Raw genomic sequence first — 22674 nt, forward strand, 5'->3', positions numbered from 1 at the left:
TGCTTTGTTTGTCTGAAAATAAAAATTACACTTTTTTTTATATTTTAGTGGGATGTAGTGAATTATGTATGTACATATGTATGTATGTACATATGTGTTATCAAAGATTACACACATAAACCTTTCCAATTCAGTATGTAAGCAAATATAAAAATACAGTATAAATTGAAAAAGTGGTTATTGCCGTTAAGTTTTTTTTTTTTTAGATTAACTAAATAACATTTTATTAAAGACAAAAGTGTAAGGAAAAAAAATCAAAAATGAAAATCGAAACAAAAATATACGCATGTACAAAGGTTCAGTGTATCAGCTGATTGTGTCAGACTAAAAGCTGATTGCTGTAAGCTTCAAGTCAAAGACGCATATTGTACGGTCAGTAAATAATAATAAACAAAAATCATTTAGCTGTTTACACATATACGTATGCGGATGTGTACATACAAAGATATATTCGAAAAAAGTATATAACATGAAGTGTGTAGTACATCAACGCAAAATTGTTTGTAATTATAAGTTGCATTGTAATTAGTGCAGAATTGCATATGCAGTACTTATGTACATACATAAATACATGCATATGTTCCGAAAAATACGTATGTATTATAAGTCTCAAAGTTCAATTAGTTTTTTCTGTTGATTAATCTCAAAATTAATGTTGGTCTTTTATGACGCTGCTTATACTTTTCTTATCAAAAAAGTACAGAAAATTCAAAGTTCATTAAAACTAGCACACACTTTATACATTTCTGTATACAACATTTGTACCTACGAGGCAGCTTCGCCCGGTTTCTGGCTCAGATTGCATTGGTGACAATTTTTGTTTACCTACAGCATTTAAAGATGTACATACATACATACATACAAAAATACCTGTAATTGTTAGTGAAGGAATGAATTTTCATGAATTTTGCTGTTTGGACTGTGCTTTGATGTGAGTAAATGAAAGAATTTTGGCGAAGAGATTCATATATGTATGTACATATGTACATATTTGTCCTGAATTACCGAATTAACGCTCAGCTCAAATGGTAATAGATATAGACTTATGTATGTATAAATCGCAAAAGTTCTTGAAACAAGAGCGCTTTCAAGCAAAAATTTTGTTGAGATTAGTGATTTCTTTAATTTGAGAGTCATGATCCTGTTAGTGTTGGATAGTACTCTTATTCCATTTCTATGCAACGGCTGCAAACAAACAAATTTATTTATAATTATTGCACGCTGATAATATTAAAATAATAATTGAACATTTATTTGTTCGCTGTTAGTCATGACCGATCCATCGTTCTCAGTTTTAAAATACCACTAACCCTAGTGAATACATGCTTCTGAAATCTCAAAATATGTACATACATACATATTCACATATCTATATCTTAATGATTTAAAAAAAAATCTTTTATGCCCGCTACCCATAGGGTAGAAGGGTATTATAACTTTGTGCCGGCAGGAAATGTATGTAACAGGTAGAAGGAGGCATCTCCGACCCTATAAAGTATATATATTCTTGATCAGCATCAATAGCCGAGAGGATCTAGCCATGTCCGTCTGTCCGTATGAAACACAGGATCTCAGAGACTATATGAGATAGAGGTCCAAATTTTCGACAGCATTTGTTATGCTTGCACGCATATCAAGTTTATTTCAAATTTTTGCCACGCCCACTTCCGCCCCCGAAAATCAAAAAAATCGAAAACAGCTCTGAATTTCGGTATATACAATAATAACTATAGTACTTATAAGTTCTGAAAATTTGAATGCGATCAGATAAAAATTGTCGAAGTTATTAAAGAAATAGTTTTGTATAGGCAAAAACGCCTACTTACTAGGGGTCTTAGTCCTTTGGCCGACAATCTGGTATATTGTGCCGTCTATGGTATATTTTAAATGTGGTACTAATCGATATAACACATATACCGTTTGGTATATTTTTAGTAATTTTGGTATATGTTGAGAATAATACCGCAAAATATATTGCTTTTATTCAAAATGGGTAGCGGGTATCTCACAGTCGACCACACTCGAATGTAGCTTTCTTACTTGTTCATATTTTAATGAATCTATAAATTGAAATTTGGGGAATGATTTCAAATTTTTAGCAAAATTGAGATAAGTTGCTGGTTTTTTTTATACCCGCTACCCATAGGGTAGAAGGGTATTTTAACTTTGTTCCGATAGGAAATGTATGTAAAAGGCGGAAGGAGGCATCTCCGACGCTATAAAGTTTATATATTCTTGATCAGCGTTAACAGCCGAGACGATCTAGCCATGTCCGTCTGTCTGTCCGTATGAACACCTAGATCACAGAGACTATAAATGATATAGCTATAATTTTTCGACAGCATTTGTCATGTTTTGCACGAGGATCAAGATTGTTTCTAATTTTTGCCACGCCCATTTCCGCCCCTGCAAATTGACAAAAATCGAATAACAAGCATAATTTTAAAGTTATAGTCGCAAAATTTGGTATATGCAATAATAACTGTAGTAATTGTAATTTGTTTGCGATCAGATAAAAATTGTGGAAGTTATTAAAGAAATACTTTTGTATGGGCAAAAACACCTAATTACTTATTGGTCTTAGTTGCTTTGCCTGACAATTTGGTATATTGTTCCGTCTATGGTATATTTTGAATCTATATCGATATACCAAATGTACATTTTGGTACATTTTTAGTATTTTTGTTATAATTTGAAAATAATACCGCAATATTTAGCTTGTATTCAAAATGGGTAGCTGGAATCTGACAGTCGAGCACACTCGACTGCAGTTTTCTTACATGTTTATTATTAAATTAGGACTATAGTTTGTTGGATTTAAACTTTAAAAAAGTTTCAATAAATTTTTAAAATTAAGTATTTAGAGGACATTAGTAGAAGTTTCTTTTTTATTATTTTTTTTAAAGAAATATTCAAAAGCAAAATTTTATAATTATTTGCATTTAAATGTCAACATTATGAAAATATTCCAAAGCAGATTAAGATGCGGTAAAATCATGCTAATATAATCTTTTTTATACCCGCTGCCCATAGGGTAGAAGGGTATTATAACTTTGTGCCGGCAGGAAATGTATGTAACAGGTAGAAGGAGGCATCTCCGACCCTATAAAGTATATATATTCTTGATCAGCGTCAACAGCCAAGACGATCTAGCCATGTCCGTCTGTCCGTCCGTCCGTCTGTCGGTATGAACACCTAGATCTCAGAGACTATAGGAGATAGAGCTATAATTTTCGACAGCATTTGTTATGTTTGCACGCAGAAACATAGAAACAGAATTGTTTGAAATTTTTGCCACGCCCACTTCCGCTCCCGCAAATCAATAAAATCGAATAACAAGCGTAATTTAAAAGCTAGAGTTGCAGATTTTGGTATATACAATAATAACTATAGTAGTTATGATTCCTGAGAATTTGGTTGCGATCAGATGCAAATTTTAGAAGTTATTAAAGAAATACTTTTGTATGGGCAAAAACGCCCACTTACTAGGGCTCTTAGTTGCTTTGGCTGACAATCTGGTATATTGTGCCGTCTATGGTATATTTTGAATGCGGTACTACACCGATATATCAGGCTGAGACCCGATAAAAGGGTTGTAATGGCTACATAATAATAATAATAATATTTTTAGCATTTTTGCATGATATTTGGTATATTTTGAGAATAATACCGCAAAATTTATTGCTTTTATTTAAAATGGGTAGCGGGTATCTCACAGTCGAGTACACTCGACTGTAGCTTTCTTGTTTTTTTTTCATTTTCTTGCGGTTTGTAAATATTTAATGATTTGGAAATATATCATGAGTCCGCTGAAATTGGGGTTAGTTACCATTATCTATACTGAATAGTCTAAGTTTCAAAGATCAATAACATGACCAAGAACTGCAAAGAAAGCAAAAAGAAGTAATCTAATCCAAAAAAAAAAATTATCAGCTATTGTTGATTAAAGTAATCTAACCATGTATTATTGCACCTATTAGGAATAGCTCAATTTTTTTGAAATAGTTATGCACAGTTCGTATAATCCCTTGTGAGTAGTTTTAGTTTCTCTGCAATTTATATTCAAAAGTTTATATATGTATAAAGTTTTCTTGACAATTAATAACATCGTCGTATAAAAAGCTTAGTTCTTCAGTAATATATGTATGTATAAATCTGTGTTAAAATATAATAATTCTGCGGGTCATTGTTTTGTTAAATATTGACTGACCATGTCCGTCTGTCTTCCGCGCCTGTAGATCGAAAACTAATAAAAAGCAATCGTAGCTAGAATTTTTTGGTACACACATAATAATAACTATGATTTTTGAAAATTTGGTTTCGATCGGATAAAATGGTTATGTTATTTAAGAAATACTTTCGTATGTCAAAAAATGCCTACTGCACTCGGGTGTTAGTTGCTTTGTCAATCGATCTGTTATATTTCATACTCAATGGTATATTTTAAATGTAGAACAATATTGGTATACCAAATATAACCTTTTGGTATATTTTACCATATTTTTAATATACAATTTTGGTATATTTTTAGATATGTTTTTTATTTAAAACGGGCAACGGGTATCACACAATCGATCACATCCGACTGTAGCCTTTTTATACCCGCTGCCCATAGGGTAGAAGGGTATTATAACTTTGTGCCGACAGGAAATGTATGTAACAGGTAGAAGGAGGCATCTCCGACTCAACAGCCGAGACGATCTAGCCATGTCCGTCTGTCTGTCCGTCTGTCTGTCCGTCTGTCTGTCTGTCTGTCCGTCCGTCCGTATGAACACCTAGATCTCAGAGACTATAAGAGAAATGCTTCGACAGCATTTGTTGTTTGCACGCAGACCAAGTTTGTTTCAAATTTTTGCCACCCCTCCTTCCGCCCACGAAAATCAAAAAAATCGAATAACAAGGGTAATTTTAAAGCTAGAGCTGCGAATTTTGGTCTATAACTAATAATAATAATATAATAACTATAGTATTTATGAGTCCTGGGAATTTGATTGAGATCAGATAAAAATTGTGGAAGGTTTTAAAGAAATACTTTTGTATGGGCAAAAACGCCTACTTACTAGGGTCCTAGTTGCTTTGGCCGACAATCTGGTGCATTGCGCCGTCTATGGTATATTTTCAATGTGTTACTATATTGATATACCAAATATACCATTTGATGTATTTTTAGTATTTTGTAGTATTTTCGGTATATTTTGAAAATAATACCGCAATATTTTGCTTTTATTCAAAATGGGTGGCGGGTATCTCACAGTCGAGTGTGCTTTCTAAATTGTTTATTATTATTATTATATTGTTTTTAAGAATTATTTTGATTAGATAAATTTTGTATATATTATTATTTTGTGGAGTAGAGACTAAAAACGAGTTAAAAATACGAAATTACATTTTCTTAAAAAGCTAAAAAGTAGCAAAGTGATTTCTGCTATAACTGTAAAACATTTGCTATAAAATATATATTAATATGACTCATTATTATTTATTTGCAGCGATAAATTGGACATTAGTCTTCCCTGATTTTAAAATTTGGGTTGGATAGTTTTACTTTCATATATACTGACAATGGCAGTAATATCAAAATATGTTGATCGCATAGCGGAGAAATGTGAACAATCTGGATTGTCAATACAAGCATTTAGTTATGCTCTAGTGGGCTCAGCATTATGTGCATTAACCATTAAGTTAACAGCCCCATACATGAAAAACACACAAAATTCCAACAAATATAAAATTAACAAAGGGCCACACACGCCGTTACCCATTGATGGCTCTGATGATGATATGAAGTTGGCTGAGGCTGAGAAGCTGTTGGTTCAACAGGAATTAAAAAAAACAAATTTGCAAATGGTTGAGCCGGGCTTAAACAAGGAGTTCCTAAAGCAACTCAGTGCGCTTGTTCAGATAATGATTCCGCAAAAGCTATGCTACGAAACCGGACTGCTAACTATTCATACATTGTGTCTCATCTCACGCACGTTCCTCAGCATTTATGTGGCTGCATTGGAGGGTGCGATTGTTAAGTTCATTGTTCGCAAGGAAATTAAACAATTTGCCCTTGTATTGCTTAAATGGTTTGGTATCGCGATTCCAGCAACATTCGTCAATTCCATGATACGATTTCTGGAAAGCAAACTGGCTTTAGCATTCCGGTAAGAGTACAACTTTCAATTATAATATTTTCGAAATGCGATGTGTGAAATTAGCGAAAATATGTATTTATTTCAGTATTTCTTATTATCTTTTTGCATTCCACGTAGATAAGTTCATTTTGGTTTTTTACTTTCCAGCAATTTTGTGTTTATACATATATATATATATATATATATATATATATATATATATATACGATAGTAAACCATCCAACCGATTCCTATGGTTCGGACTCTGTCATTTGTTGTTAATCTTCTATATATGTATATAAAAGAAAGTCTATAAAGTTTCACTACTTATAAATCAAGAACGGCAGAACAGATTTGAGGGAAAATTGGTAGGGAGGTAGCTTAGTGCCAGGAGACTGCTATGGATACTTTTCACAGCGCGAATTTTACTCTACCGACATGGCTGCACTTATAGTAACAAATAACATTTTACAGTCAGAAAGGGCGCGAGCAAGACGATCAAATCTTAAATAATGAAAAAAAAAAAATAAAATAAAAAAAAAAATTTGGCAGTTTTAAATCTTCTATCTATTATCTATCAACAACAACGTCGATCAAATCTTAAAAATTAAAAAAAAAATAAAAATAAATAAATAAAATAAAATTAAATAATGAATGGTTGAGGGAGCGAGCAATTTTAGCGGAAAATATTATAAAATCGACACAATTTTAAAAATCGGAAAAATTTTAAAAAATGAAAAAATGTAAAAATCGGCAAAATTTCGGAAATTTAAAAAATATGTAAAAATCGGCAAAATTTTGGAAACTGAAAAAAATGTTAAATTGGGCAAACGTTTAATAATTAAAAAATAAAAGTAAAAATCGGCAATATTTGGAAATTGAAAAAATAGTAAAATAGGCAAAATTTTAAAAATTAAAAAAATGTAAAAATTTGCAAATTTTGACAAACAAAAAAATAATAAAATAATGAATGGTTGAGTGAGCGAGTAATTTTAGCGGAAAAAATTATAAAATCGACACAATCTTAAAAATCGGAAATATTTTGGAAAATGAAAAAATGTAGAAATCGGCAAAATTTCGGAAATTAAAAAAAAAAGGAAAAATCGAAAATATTTGGAAATTGAAAAAGTAGTAAAATCGGCAAAATTTTAAAAATTAAAAAAAAATTTTAAAATCGGCAAATTTTTAAAATTGAAAAAATTGTAAAATCGGCAAAATTTTGAAAATTGAAACAAATGTAAGAATCGGCAAAATTTTGGAAATTGAAAAAAAATCTTGGAAATTGAAAAAACTTAAAAATCGGAAAAATTTTAGAAATTGAAAGAAAATGTAAAAATCGGCAATAACAATGAATGAAATAATAAAAAAAAACAACTTCTTAAGGGCGGAACAAAGTTATATGTTATTTACATATTTTCATGGAGTTTTTGAAAGCTTCTTTTAGAGGAGCGTCTTAATTCTTCAACTCTTGGGTCATAGGTGGGAACGGAATTTTTCCCTAATATTACATATTTTGCGTTGTTTCGTGTAGGCCAATTATTGTTTCTGATGTGATTTCTGGTTAACAGGGAAGCAGCTAACTAACCAGCTGGCCCGTAGCCTAGATCGCAGCTAGATTTTTCTATTCATAAATTCTTAAAACTACAAAACTTATGAAAAATGTCACATTTTAATCTAATCTTCAGTTATAAATTCAAGAGGCGGTGTTAACTTGGTAATACATTTTTGAAGGTGGTATGAAAGACACTTGGCCCTCGCTTAACACGGGTTTACGTTCCTAGAAATCCTTGTGTTAAGCGAAACATGGATTCAGTACAAAATAAGGGGTTAGGTTCGCAAAATTCAAAATTGGTAGCAAAAAAATTTTTTTTATTGTTCAAATTTGGTGTGTTTTTATTTATTTACATTTGTCCAAAATTAACCAAAAGTTATTATGTATATACCTTTAATAAATGCATAACATTCATAATTTCAAAATTTAAAGTTGGTATTAAATCAAAAAAGTTGCTTCATATAATTAATTAACAAGTTAAACTTTATAGAAACTTAATGTTTCTATTTCTATCAAATTTGAAATGCATTTGATTTCATTTATAGTCAAAGCCAATTTGTTTCAACATGTTGTCTCAGTTTTGTGGCTCCTTATCAAAAAATCGTGTAAGAACGAGGTTTTAGCGTGCTAAAAGGAGAATGACAGCAAATTTATAACCGTGTGAGAGTCATGCTAAAAGAGTCCGTGTTAAGCGAGGGCCAAGTGTACTTATTGAATAATTTATAATTTATTTTTTATCGCAAAATCGAGATCCTAGCTTTAATATGACGTTGATGAAGAATGTACATATGGGTAATTCTCCAGTGGAATTTGTCACGGGCGGCACTATTTTTCAGTAGAAGAAACATAAACTGAAACCATTTAAAAACTTAAAAGGTATTTCTTTAGCTCTGGATTAAGATTAATTTTAGTAACTTTTTCTGTTTTACCATAAACTATATAATTTTTTTGGCTAATGAACGAATTTGTTCATTCTTACAATTATATTAAAACAGCAAAAAATAATTTCAACTTCATTCTTAGCTCTAATTAATGTGTAAATCAAGAGCTATAAGACTTATCTTTACTCAATATAAAAAAATGCTTTTCGCCAGAGAATTACTCATATATATATAATGTAAGGAGATGCCTCCTTTTGTCTGTATCCCATGATTTCTGTTGGCAGCGTATTATAGTACCCTACAGATAGGTTAGGTCAGACCGGCCGGCATGGGCAGTCGACAGACAGTGACCAGTTAAAATCTTTCCTTGAAAGCTGCATGACGAATTTGGTTGAGTTATTGTTTATTGAAGCCCACATCAGCCTGCAGATTTGCAAGCCAGCTCGCGTCGCACTGAAGTCTATAGCGACTTCAATTTCTCTGCCTAGAGATCTCAGATCTTAAGCCCTACCCCCTCTTTGGCAAGAGTATCGGCGATCTCTTACATTATATATATATAATGTAAGGAGATGCCTCCTTTTGTCTGTATCCCATGATTTCTGTTGGCACCGTATTATAGTACCCTACACATAGGTTATATCAGACCGGCCGGCATGGGCAGTTGACAGACAGTGACCAGTTAAAATCTTTCCTTGAAAGCTGCATGACGAATTTAGTTGAGTTATTGTTTATTGAAGCACACATCAGCCTGCAGTTTTGCAAGCCAGCTCGCGTCGCACTGAAGTCTATAGCGAACTTCAATTTCTCTGCCTAGAGATCTCAGATCTTAAGCCCTACCCCCTCTTTGGCAAGAGTATCGGCGATCTCGTTACCATCGATGCCCTGTTGGCTTGGGATCTAGTAGATGCGCAATGGCTGCCAATGGCAAAGACTTCCGCCTGGAAGATGCTGCACTGGTCAGGGAGTTTATAGGAGGTACATAGGACCCTAATACCTCTTCGTGAAGAGGATAAGTCCGCGTTAATACTAAGCCCGGCTGCTTCGGCCCATGCCTTAACTTCCCGCACATTAAGTTCCATTACGGGACTGAGAGTGGCTGGGCATATCCCAGTTATCAGAATGCTTATGTCGTCCGCATAGGCAATTAACTTGGGAGCCCGTCTAGTGAATTTTTGTAATAGGCTATTCACAACCAGGTTTCAAAGGAGAGGCGATAGAACCGCACCCTTGGGAGTGCCACATCGCACTTCTTTTGTAATGGTCGAATTGCCTCACTTGGCCACCATCCGCCTGTCGCTAAGAAATCGGTTGATCCATCTATCGATCGAACTTTGAAATGGTCTACTTTTTCAATGGAGACTTCAAGAACATAAAGAGCTGTCTCTGTAGACTTGCACTTTGTGTATGAACGCTGGTTTGGGGCAATCATATGCAATGAACTGCTCCTGATGTGCATATGAAGTAGGTTCTCCAAGGTTTTTAGCAGGAAAGCGGTTAGGCTGATTGGCCGAAAGCACGTGATTGCTTTTGCCCGCCTTTGCACAGTGGGCGATTTGGTCTCGCTAGCGGCATTTAATTCAAATTTTGAAATTTAAAAAGCGTTGATATTTTTTCACAAATCGACAACAGATGCTTTGATTAGATTTAAGCGTTTTAAAAGCTCTACGATCAACTGATCATCAGCTGTGAACGGTCAAACACACCATATGATTTTGCAAAGAGCTCTAGAAAATTCTTTCTTTTTTCGCGCATTGATTTCGAGTTCCTCGGAAATTTACAATTTTTATTGAATTTGTTAAAAGTTTGGCTTTTTATTATCTTTAAGGTATGTATTACAAGAAAATCAATGTTTGTGACCGGTCTATAAATGTGTAGCTCATAAAACGTAGTGGTAATTCAGTGTATTAACAACGAGTCCGGATTAGCGTACACCTGTCTTTCGTGGAGTCGAACTTACCTTATTATTATTGCCACCACTTATTAAAAATACAGTGTCTGTGCACTTTAATGAAGATCTGCGTTTTGACGTGGGCAGCGAAAAGAGAACATCGTCAATGTCATCATTGCAAGCTTCTAAACTTTGATTTTTTGTAGATTGGTTGCTTCCAATCATTTTTAAATATTGCTCAGGAATTTCATATTCATGGCAATATACGCCTTTCCGGCGTAGCCCAAACCTAAAAAAGGAAAAAACAATTTTAATAAATGTGTGAAACAAAAGAGTATTAAAATATTTACCTGATCGATAAAATCGCATTTAAAGTTTTTATTTGCAGTCGGTTGCGCAATTTGGTTTTTACAAAATTAGCTTGGCTAAACGCTCAACTTCTGCATTTTTGATCACGACACATCCACTGCACCAGATCCGGCTGATTTAGCCATGAATGCTTGTAAACTTCTTTTGGCATCTTTCCCGCACAAATTTCACAATAAAAGTAACAACTGATAGCACTGTTTATCGATATATACGATTCACGATTACAACGGGGTTGCATTAATTTAAAAGTGCTGCTATCGATATAAAAGTAATGTATATTTGGATTACTTTTCAGCACTACACAAAAATAAAAAGCAGATTAAAAAAGGCCAGACCAAAATTTTTTAAATTTTTTCCGGCTGACGCAGTTAAAAAACCGGACAGATCGGTCCGGAAAAAGGATAAAACGGCAACACATCTCAATCGCAATAAATATAAGCTTATGACTAAAACTCACTGGTTCGTCCTATCCTTGAGTACGGATCTCTTGTCTGGAATCCCCAGTATAGGGTTTATTAAGATAGGATTGACTCGGTGCAGAAACAGTTTTTAATATTTGCTCTTCGTAGCTCAAATTGGATCCCTAATATTAGATTACCATCGCAGTAGACTTTTGTTACTAAACCTTCATTCTCTCTGACCGTAGAACTATGCAAGGTGCTGTTTTCAGTCAGAGACTAATTAATGGTTAAATAGACACTTTGGAGCTGTTAAGTTAGTTTTGCGGTTCCGGTCAGGATTACTAGGAATTTTCTTCCTCTTCTCATCTCACGTAGAGCTACTACTACGCTTGCCATAATCCCTTTTGTATTCTTTTGCTCCGGCAAATCTCTTCCTCTGCTTAAAAGCTTCTTATTAGCATATTTATCGAGTATTCAATTATTTTTATCTTCTTATACATATATCCTAACATATTAGGTTGGCCAAAAAGTCTTGCGGTATTTCCGATAGGTGTCTTTGCAAGCGCGTAGTTCTAGTTCTATTTATCGAATCGGTTCATGCGATACCTTTTTGGAAAGCTCTTTTCCCGCGCTAACACGTGTTTGATTTATTGTTGTTTGTCTTGAGTCGTTCGTGAGTTATAGCGTCACAAACATGGAGCAAAATAAAGAGAAAATACGGCATATTTTACAGTACTACTACGATAAAGGCAAAAATGCAACTCATGCTGCCAATAAAATTTGTGCAGTTTATGGACCCGATACAGTTTCCATTTCCACCGCACAACGATGGTTTCAACGTTTTCGTTCTGGTGCGGAGGTGGTCGAAGATGCGCCACGGTCCGGAAGGCCTGCCAGGAAGGTTCTTCTGTGTGTTTGGTGGGATTGGCAGGGAATCATCCACTATGAGCTGCTCTCCTATGGCCAAACGCTCAATTCGGACCTGTACTGCCAACAACTGGACCGCTTGAATGCAGCACTCAAGCAGAAGAGGCCATCTTTGGTCAACAGAGGCCGAATTGTCTTCCATCAGGACAACGCCAGGCCACACACATCTTTGGTGACGCGCCAGAAGCTCCGGGAGTTCGGATGGGAGGTTCTATTGCATCCACCGTATAGTCCGGATCTCGCACCAAGTGATTACCACCTATTTCTGTCCATGGCGAACGACCTTGGTAGTCGGAAATTGGCCACAAGAGAGTCCTGTGAAAATTGGCTCTCCGAGTTTTTTACCAATAGAAAAGCGAGCTTCTATAAGAGGGGCATTATGAAGTTGGCATCTCGTTGGGAACTCGTCATCGAACAAAACGGCGCATATTTGACTTAAATCGCATTATTCTAACCAATTTTATGAACAATTGAAAATTCAATAAAAATACCGCAAGACTTTTTGGCCAACCTAATATTTTGCTTCCCTATTAATATAGTATTACTACATAGTGTGTTTAATTAGCTGTCCACCGTCTTTTTAATATTTATTCGCGGTTTTTGATTAATGCATGCTGTTCACAAACTTATTTTGTCTAGTCCGCGCGTCAACAAGCCCGTGCTTGGTATCGCTGGGCCACTTGATGGTATCGTCGTTAGTAAGTCAACGTCCAAATAAATGAATAAAAACTTATAATGATTACCCATAGGAAGAAGGGTATTATAATTTTGTGCTGGCAGAATATATGTACATATGTATGCCGAGACGATATAGCCATGTCTGTCTATCCGTATGAACACCTAGATCTCAGAGACTATAAGAGATAGTGATATAATTTTCGACAGCACTTGTTATGTTTGCACGCAGATTAAGTTTGTTTCAAATTTTTGCCACGCCCACTTCCGCCCCTGCAAATCAATAAAATCGAATAACAAGTGTACTTTTCAAGTTACAGCTGCGAAAATATACAATATATATATACAAATATATAAATAATTGTGGAAGTTATTAAAGAAATACTTTTGTATGGGCAAAAACGCCGTCTATGGTATATTTTGAATGTGGTACTATATCGATATACCAAATATACCGTTTGATACATGTTTAGAAATAAAAAAAAAAAATAAATAAAACTGTAGTTCAAAATTCCGCTGACTATTAAATTTTTGCCGATTTGCGTGCGGAACATAACAAGTGATCTGCGTGCAAATACTCGTATAACAAGTGATGCAAGGAAAAAATTGATAACTATCTCTTATAGCCTCAAGGAGCCAGCGTTTCATTAGTACAGACGGACATAGCTATATCATTTCGGCTGATCAAGAATATATAATATTTTTGGGTCGCCACCCTATACGTAGCGGGTATAAAAATGATAAGGGACAAGCTTGCTGGTACAATACACTGCTGGTCTTGGGTTAGACGCACTCAATTTTCCACACAAATTTGATTTATATTGTGGTGGCGACTTAAATATAGCTCATCTTTTCGCAAATCATGATAATAATATTGAAAACCATCGGGGCCATCTAAATTAAAACGTTTTTCATCAGTAAAAACAACAGAACGCCAATAATTAAGCCGAGTGTCTGTTTGAACATTCCACGTCATGTATTCTTTCGCGAATTGAAGCCGTTTTTCTTTGCGTATTGCATTCAGAGGAGATTTTTTCTTGATTTTTAGTCGCTTTAGGTGTTCTGCATTTCTGATTGTACGCTGAACAGTTGAAAGGCTTGCTTTTACTCCGGCTAATTCCTTAATCTTAGCTCCGGACTTAGTCGAATTTGATGCAATTCTAACAATTTTGCGTACTGCTTGTTCAGATAGTGCTCTTTTTTTTCCTTTGAAGTTTTTTCCATATTCCTCTGGATCTTTTAAATATCTATCAACAGTTATGGAGCTGCGATTTATCTTTTTGGCAATGTTTCGATTGGACAGTCCTTGCGAGTGAAAAAGTCTACTTTTTGACGTTCTAATAAGCTCATAACACCAGCTTTTCCCATTTTTACTTTAAATATAGCTCTAAAACAATTTATTTGTTTATTTTTAATATTTTATCAATACAAAAAACTGCACTTTTTTATGCAACACAAGAAATCTAAAGTGCGTCTATTTCATTGACCAACCGAAAACACGCGTGATTGCCATAGAACTTTCTGGAATCTTCGAATGTACAGTTATTTTTTCGCAAATCAACTAGCTGTGAGCAAATATTTTTCGAACAAGATTCGAACTATGATAAGAAAAGCTTTTTGGACAATTATAATAAGCATTATTATAAATATAGCATTTTATTTAAAATAAGAGTGGGTGCGTCTAACCAGCAGTGTATATAAAACAAATTATCTCAAATTATTTTCTTTCTTTTTGTTAAACAGGACTCGTTTGGTGCGGCATTCATATCGATTGTATTTCAAAAACCAAAATTACTACAGGGTGTCAAATTTGGATGGACGCATCGAAAATGCCGATCATAGGTAAGTAACTAAACATTTTTAAGTCTAGAATATTTAAAGTAATATTTTGGACTGATAATAAGAAATTTTTCTTTGCTTTTGTTTCAGACTTACCGAAGATATTTCTGTTTTTGCAAGCTCTGTAGCTCATTTATACAGTAGTTTAACTAAGCCATGCTTCGATCTAATGTTAATTGGTTTGGCATTAATGAGATCTTCTAGACAAATGAAAGCAAACATTTTATCAGGTAAAAATCCTAATTTTGTTAAGAAGATATTTGTATACCATTCCTTTATATTTGTATACCATTTCATTCATACATAGTTGACTCTAACAAATTACATAACGTGTGCTTAACTTCAGTTTGAGAAAAACCCAGTTTCTATATATTGTATTAAAATTATGTATATTAAAGTTATATTTTACAACAAATAAGTGGTTAAAATTAGCTTAAATTGTATAGCAACATCTTTTTTATCTTTGCCGCAGTATTTTGTTCATGCTATACATCACTATATTTTTATACCCGCTACTTATATGATAGGTTAGAAGGGTATTGTAACTTTGTGCCGGCAAGAAGTGTATGTAACAGGCGTCATCTCCGACCCTATATATTCTTGATCAGGATCAACAGCCGAGACGATATAGAAATGTCCGTCTAACCGTAAGAACACCAAGACCTCAGAGACTATAAAGTTTGGTTGCGATCGGATAAAAAATGTCAAAGATATTAAAGAACAACTTTTGTATTCCCCATACAAAATTACTTACTAGGGTTCTTAATTGCTTTGGCTGGCGATTTGCTATATTTGAAATAAGTAGCGGGTATCTCACATCTTATCTTAGCTAGCTTTACGTTACCAACAAATGAATTGATTGCAATTCGGATTAATTGATTAAACAACCTATTTAAAAAATATTACTCCAAGTGCAATTAGCAGGGAGACTAGCATAGACTAGCATGTGCTGACCATATTAATACGATATATGTACGTAGAACCGGACTATTGGCGGGAAGGGTAATGCATTCCCGAAGCCCTCAACCTCTTCACCGACGGGTCGAAGATGGATGACGCAGTCGGCGCGGCCGTATACTGCCCCAACCCAGACACTCCTTTAAACTCCCCTGACCATTGCAGCATCTTCCAGGCGCAAGTTTTCGCCATTGGCAAGGATACAGAAGGGGCTCGGGTATACAGCACAATTACAATTCTATTAACATCTTTGTTGACAGCCAGGCTGCAATAAGATCAATACACTCTGATTTGGTCAAGTCCAAAGTTGTCCTGGAAAGCAGAAGCGCAGTAGAGTCGCTGAACGCATCCGTGGTCGTACGTATGTATCTACTGGATCCCAAGCCGCCAGGGCATCGATGGCAACGAGATCGTTAATACTCTTGCCAAAGAGAGGGTAGGGCTTGATGTCGGTAACGTGTGCAATGTGTCGATATGCCTGAGATCTCTAGGCAGGGGAAATTGAAGTTCGCTCTAGACTTCAGTGGGACGCGAGCTGGCGTAATACCAACTCGTGCAAAACTGCAAGGCTGATGTGTGCTTCAATTAATACTAAGTTAACCTAATACGTCATGCAGCTTTCAAGGAAAGACTGTAGGCTAATGTATTTTAACTGGTCCCTGTCTGTCGGCTGCCCATGCTGTAAAGATGGGCATCACGAACAGCGAACAGTGCAAGAAATGCAACGAGTCCGGAAATAAGGAAGCACTTGAACATCTTCTTCGTAGATGTCCAGCGTTATCCCGGCTCCGGATGAAATACCTTGATCGCCGTGTCATAACGAACTTCGTGATGTTTCACGGCTACCATCCAGGATGCTGCTGGCCTTTGCCAAAAATGCATCCATACTGTGCGCTACGGTCTATGCTTCGCCCCCCGCGACCGGTCCCACCTAACCTAACCTAATATATTACAAAAAAGTATGAAAGCTACAGTCGAGTCTGCTCGACTGTTGGGTACCTGCTACCCATTTTGAATAAATGCAAAATATTCAAGTATTATTCTCAAATTATACTGAAAATGCTGCAAAATACTAAAAAATAACAAGCAATTTGTTTGGTATAGTACCACATTCAAAATATAGCATAGATTTCTCAATATACCAGATTGTCAGCCGAAGCAACAACGACCCCTAGTAAGTAGGCGTTTTTGCCCATACAAAAGTATTTTTTCCATACCTTCGACAGTTTTTATCTGATCGCAACCAAATTTTTAGGAATCACAATTACTATTGTTATTATTGTATATATGAAAATTCGTGACAATAGTAGCTTTACAATAACGGACAGACAGACGGAAAGACGGACATGGCTAGATCGTTTCAGCTGTTGACGCAGACAAGAATATATATACTTTATAGGGTCGGAGATGCCTCTTTCTACCTGTTACATTTTCCGCCGGCACAAAGTTATAATACCCATCTATGGGTAACGGGTATAGACATTTTATACTTGTCTTGCTCGTCAGATTTTTTGCCACAATTTTTTTGCACCAAGAACGAATTGAATGCGTTCAAAAACTTTTTTATTTATATTTATAAATTGAACATTCTTTCCGCTTTCATATGAGAGAGGGGAGGTTTTTTTACAATTGGGTTCCGCGCTTAACAAACATTTGCTTGGTGTCGCTTGGGCCACTTGAGAATGTACATTAAAGTCAAAAAAAACTAAACAGGTTTGTTAAACCTGCGTGGTTTATATAACGATACGCACGTTTTAAAAAAATAATTTATTGGTGATATACGGGCTATATCACCGAATATCAATGCTGTCTACGAACCCGAAAAGTCAAAACTGCAACATACAATGACTCGAGTAAGGCTTTGATCTCTGTTAACCATAGCCACATAAACCACAAGCTTTAAAAAAATTTGATTTGTAAGGGTTTTCTAAAAACTTAATTCTCCTCACGCCTCACCATTAGAATTCAATTAGTTTATTTTCATGGCTTTCTGTAAAAATCTATTCAACTTAACTCAGGGTAGTTTTTAATTTTTCACTTTGTTATCTTCCTCCTGCTATAGTAGTACATCTCTTACTCGTATGCTTTAAAAAGCTTTCGAAATCGCTTTAGATTCTGGGTTTAACTGAGTCTCCGAAGCGAAAAAGGCAAAACGAGCTGTCATTGCCTCGAGAAAGCTTTCTGCTTTCAGAACTATCGCCATTAAGTTTTCCGTTTCATTCAAGCCTCGGTAGTTGTTTAGGTAACACATAAGGACATTTCACAATCATCTGTTAAAACCATCAGTCTTTCAACTATTGAAGAATAACCTCATGATTCTAATTTATTTGTTCAACACGTTAGTTGTGGTGATGTAGTAATTTAGCAAAATTTTTTTACAAAGAATTTTGGCCGGAACACTTATTTATTAAAGAATTTATTGAAGAAGAAAAATCTCCAAATTGGCTTCCTAATATTAGCAAGAAGTTTTAATTTTAAAACTCCTACTATCTCTGCAAATTCAATAAACTAACATTCTCTTGACTTGTTGGCTATAGAAATGTAAGAGGCATTTACATTACAATTACATTTTTTCCTATTCATAACATTGCCTTGGCTGTAAAATTACGCTTTAGATTCTAACTTTTTTATTAATATATCCCTCCTGTTGCTGATTATATAATTTATAACATTTCCAATAGGCGAAGTTACAATATTCAAACCAGAGAACGGCACGATTTTTTTGGTATCAAAAAAAATTTTTTTTCTTTCAATTTTTATTTACTAATGACTAATATTTATACAACAGGAATATCAGATTTCCAATGAGAGCTGCTATTAAATATAACTTCTTGTTTACATAAATTTACCTTTCAGGAAGATCAAGACTGTGAAATCTTTTGAGTCTTCTATAAGTTGAGCTATTGTCTAATAGACCTAGGGCTAGATTATTTACATGATTGTGAAGTCGGTCTGTATATTTCTTACTATATTTGTTTATCTCTTCTTTTATAGTTCGAATATTTAGATCTCTGTGAATATTTGCATTGGTTACATAAAATAGAGCGTTAACAATTTGTCGCAATGTTTTTGATTGGTAGCGCTGAAGTATTTGAAAATTTGAATTGCTAGCTGTTCCTCAGAGATGGATAGCGTAGGTCCAAACTGGCTTCAAAATGGCTTTGTAGAGGAGAATTTTGTTTTCCAAAGTGGCTGCTGATTTTCTACTCAGTGTTTTTTTTTTCTGATTTTTTGATATTTCGCTTTTATGTGCGGTTTCCATGTTAGTCTGTGTTCGAGGTACATGCCAAGATACTTAAGGTATCTTCTGGAATTGCTGAGACGTAGAGTGTGACATTTGGGCATAAGCAAAAGTTATTTGGACAGATTTCAGGGAATTAATTGTAATTTTCCAGCGATTAATACAGGCTTCAATCAGACTAAGCTCACATTGCAAGAGTTGAGATGCTTCGTCTCGAGATGAGCTTGTTGCCAGAATGGCTGTATCGTCAGCATACGTTGCAATGGTGTAGTTGTTTGTTTTTGCTGGCATATCTGCCGTGTATAGAGTGTAAAGGACAGGTCCCATGAGGAACACCTGCGTTTATTAGAAATAGTGTTGACGTTTCATTCATAGACAAGTAGGATCTCAGTAATAGATAGTATGGAACAGGTAGCCATTTCTTTATCTTGTAGAGTAATCCATTATGCCCAACACGATCAAACGCTTGTTGAACATCAAGAAACGTAGCAGTACAGTATTTTTTGTTCTCAAGTGCAGATACAATTTCATTGAAAACCCTATGACATTGTTCAGTGGTGCCGTGGCCTTTTCTAAATCCGAATTGATATTCAGGAATAATGGCAAGTTCGTTCAAAATTGGTAACATCCTCTTAAGTAGTATTTTTTCAAATACTTTCGAGAATATTGTCAACAGACTAATGGGACGGTAAGATGGTAGTTCAGTTTCAGGCTTGTTTGGCTTGAGGATCATAATGATTTCTGCACATTTCCATTGACTTGGGAAATAGTCTAGCCTGAGAATAGCATTGAATACTAGCTTGAGAAATCGTATGCATTTGAATGGTAGAGTTTTAAGAGTGATGCCATCTATCTTATCCTGGCCTGGTGATTTTTATACCCGCTACCCATAGGGTAGAAGGGTATTATAACTTTGTGCCGGCAGGAAATGTATGTAACAGGTAGAAGGAGGCATCTCCGACCCTATAAAGTATATATATTCTTGATCAGCGTCAACAGCCGAGACGATATAGCCATGTCCGTCTGTCCGTCCGTCCGTCTGTCCGTCTGTCCGTATGAACACCTAGATCTCAGAGACTATATGAGATAGAGCTATAATTTCTTTTCGACAGCATTTGTTATGTTTGCACGCAGATCAAGTTTGTTTCAAATTTTTGCCACGCCCACTTCCGCCCCCGCAAATCAAAAAAATCGAATAACAAGCGTAATTTTAAAGCTAGAGTTCCGAATTTTGGTATATACAATAATAACTATAGTATTACATGATTCCTGAAAATTTGGTTGCGATCAGATAAAAATTGTCGAAGTTATTAAAGAAATACTTTTGTATGGGCAAAAACGCCTACTTACTAGGGGTCTTAGTTGCTTTGGCTGACAATCTGGTATATTGTGCCGTCTATGGTATATTTTGAATACGGTACTATGTCTATATACCAAATATACCATTCGGTATATTTTTTTAGTATTTTTGCAGTATATTTGGTATATTTTGAGAAAATACCGCAAAATATATTTCTTTTATTCAAAATGGGTAGCGAGTATCTCACAGTCGAGTGCACTCGACTGTAGCTTTATTACTTGTTTATTGTTCAACCATTTAATTTCTGGCTTACCACTTGAGAGAGTTGTTATATTATTGTTTCGTATGCATTTATATAATTCAGATCCTTTTGAGTTAATTAGTCTGGAGCCCCACCATGGGTGTTTGGCATTGAAGTCGCCTCCAACAATAAACTTTGTCCCCAGTCCTTGGAAAAAGTTCTTAAAATCGAGCTCTTTTATTGTTAATCTCAATTGTGGCAGCCTGCATAGCATTTTCTCTAGTGCTGTCCATGATTTTAAATTTCAGACCCTTCTTAACAAGAATTGCTACGCCTCCATGGGCTCTATCAGACGGATGATCAGCTCGTATTGTGTCATACCCAACTACTCTAAAAAAGGATTTACTGGTGAAGTGTGTTTTTAAAAATAGAGATATCTCATTAACATGGTTGGAAAGCCCATTGGCGTTCCAGATTCCTAAGTCTAGACTTATTTGCATAATTTTTTGACCAGTAACATTATCATGTTAAGTATGTTATTGGTGAGAGAGAGAGAGGTATTCGTATGATTGATAGTCTTTTGGTTGTTGGGTCGGCACAATAGGTGATTGAAATATTGCAGAATCATTTTTAGCATGGTCCTTGTAATGCATCTGTTTTCGACCAGTAGCTATTTTTTTTAGATATGAGCTCCTTATAAACTCTACATCCTTTGTAGCTGGCAGCGTGATCTTCGTTGCAATTCGCACGTTTTGCCGGTTGTTCTTTATCTTTTGGACATAGATCGCTGGTATGCTTACGAGAGCATTTTCTGACAACGGTGGCTCTGAACAATGTCTTTTACTTTATAAGGGGGTTCTATTTTAACAATTTCGTTACTAATGTGCCTAATTTCATATATGTCTTTGTTATTTTTGTTGGATTTAATGTCGAGGAAGAATAGGTTTAGTGGTTCTTTAGTTCCACGTCTTTTAATGTTATTTATGTTCCTAACAGAGTGACCTTTGGACTCCGCATCTTGTTTAATTACTTTAATATCCGTGGAGAAGTGCAAATTCTTTATAACGACCCTAAATGCTCTTTCATGTTTAAGCTGGTATGTGTGAAACTTGACAAAATCACTAGCAAGAATTTTAACGAGGGACCTGTATTCATCAATAGACTTAACCATAACTCTCAGTTGGCCATCTCGTTGAGATTTATAAAGGAAATTTTCTTTTTTAATTTTCTTTTCGAGGTAGGCTAGCATACTATTTGTATCACTAACATCCGATAAGAAGATAGGTGGCGGCCTGGCAGGTTCATCAATGTTGTTTTCAGCTATCATGTCCAGAGCTTTAGGAGAATTAGAGAATTTTTTCTTTTGATTCCCTTTGATTTAGGTTTAATTCTTAGCCAGCTCCAAGGCGTCTTTTTCGTCGCTCATGTTAACAACAACTCTTTTTGGTGCTTGTCAAATGAGAAATTGAAGGTTTATTACCATTTCACGCTTCCATTGGCGTCATGTTCTTCAGAGCGCTAGTTGGTCAACGATTCCGCAAATACACCGCTGTGTATACTGCCTCGCCCCACAGTGAAATCTTCATTCCAGATTGTACCAGCAAGCATCGTGACTAATGTCCGAATTGCCCTCTCCGCAACTCCGTTCTGCTGCGGTGTGTACGGCATCGTCAGTTGCCGTGCTATGCTATTCGCCTTCAAGTACTCGTCAAATGCTTTGTTGACATACTCGCGGCCGTTGTCGCTGCGAATGCATTTTATATTCTTGCCAGTTTGCCGTTCAACAAGTTGTTTGAATTCAACGAACTTCGTGAATCCTTCGTCTTTGCCTTTTATGAAATACACAAATATAGGCCGTGACTTGTCATCGATGAACGTAAAGAAGTATCGATTGCCGCCTATCGATTGTTTATCGAATGGCCCGCAAACATCTGTGTGAACCAGATACAATACTTCGCTCGCCCTCTTCTGGGAACTTCTGAATATGTATTTTACTCAACATGCATGTTTCATCTGACCCATTGGATGTGAAGCTAGTTCCTTCCAGTCCACGCACCATGTTCTTTTCTACTAGATCCTACAAGCTACGATAGTTGAGATGACCGTACCGCTTGTGCCATAAAGATCCATCATTATTAGCAGCGCAAAAACACTTGCTTGTTTTGCCTTCAAAAACGTATAAGCTGCCAACTTTCTTTACGTGCAAGATGCACTCTCCATTCTGTATGATCTTCGCCTGATGTTCACCGAAATGTACTACATTGCCATTAGCCACAGTTTGACT

The 22674-nt window shown here is 35.4% G+C and overlaps 1 protein-coding gene across 4 annotated transcripts in view; it reads left to right on the plus strand.

The window, feature by feature from the left end:
• The first annotated feature begins 274 nt into the window (after positions 1-274).
• Positions 275-22674, plus strand: part of LOC132794948 (ATP-binding cassette sub-family D member 1) — a 29891-nt gene continuing 7491 nt past the window's right edge. The window contains exons 1-4 of one of the 4 annotated variants that reach the window (XR_009633389.1): positions 275-372; positions 5490-6149; positions 14556-14654; positions 14742-14881. Coding sequence is in view for 3 of the 4 variants with exons in the window: in XM_060805277.1 (XP_060661260.1) it covers positions 5563-6149; positions 14556-14654; positions 14742-14881 (826 nt within the window). In the remaining variant the exon portion in view is untranslated. Of the gene's footprint in view, positions 373-456; positions 594-798; positions 932-5489; positions 6150-14555; positions 14655-14741; positions 14882-22674 lie in introns of those variants that run through there. The other 3 variants (XM_060805277.1, XM_060805276.1, XM_060805278.1) reach the window with 3 other exon arrangements.

This window comes from Drosophila nasuta, chromosome 4, assembly GCF_023558535.2.
Source record: "Drosophila nasuta strain 15112-1781.00 chromosome 4, ASM2355853v1, whole genome shotgun sequence".
Lineage (NCBI taxonomy): Eukaryota > Metazoa > Arthropoda > Insecta > Diptera > Drosophilidae > Drosophila > Drosophila nasuta.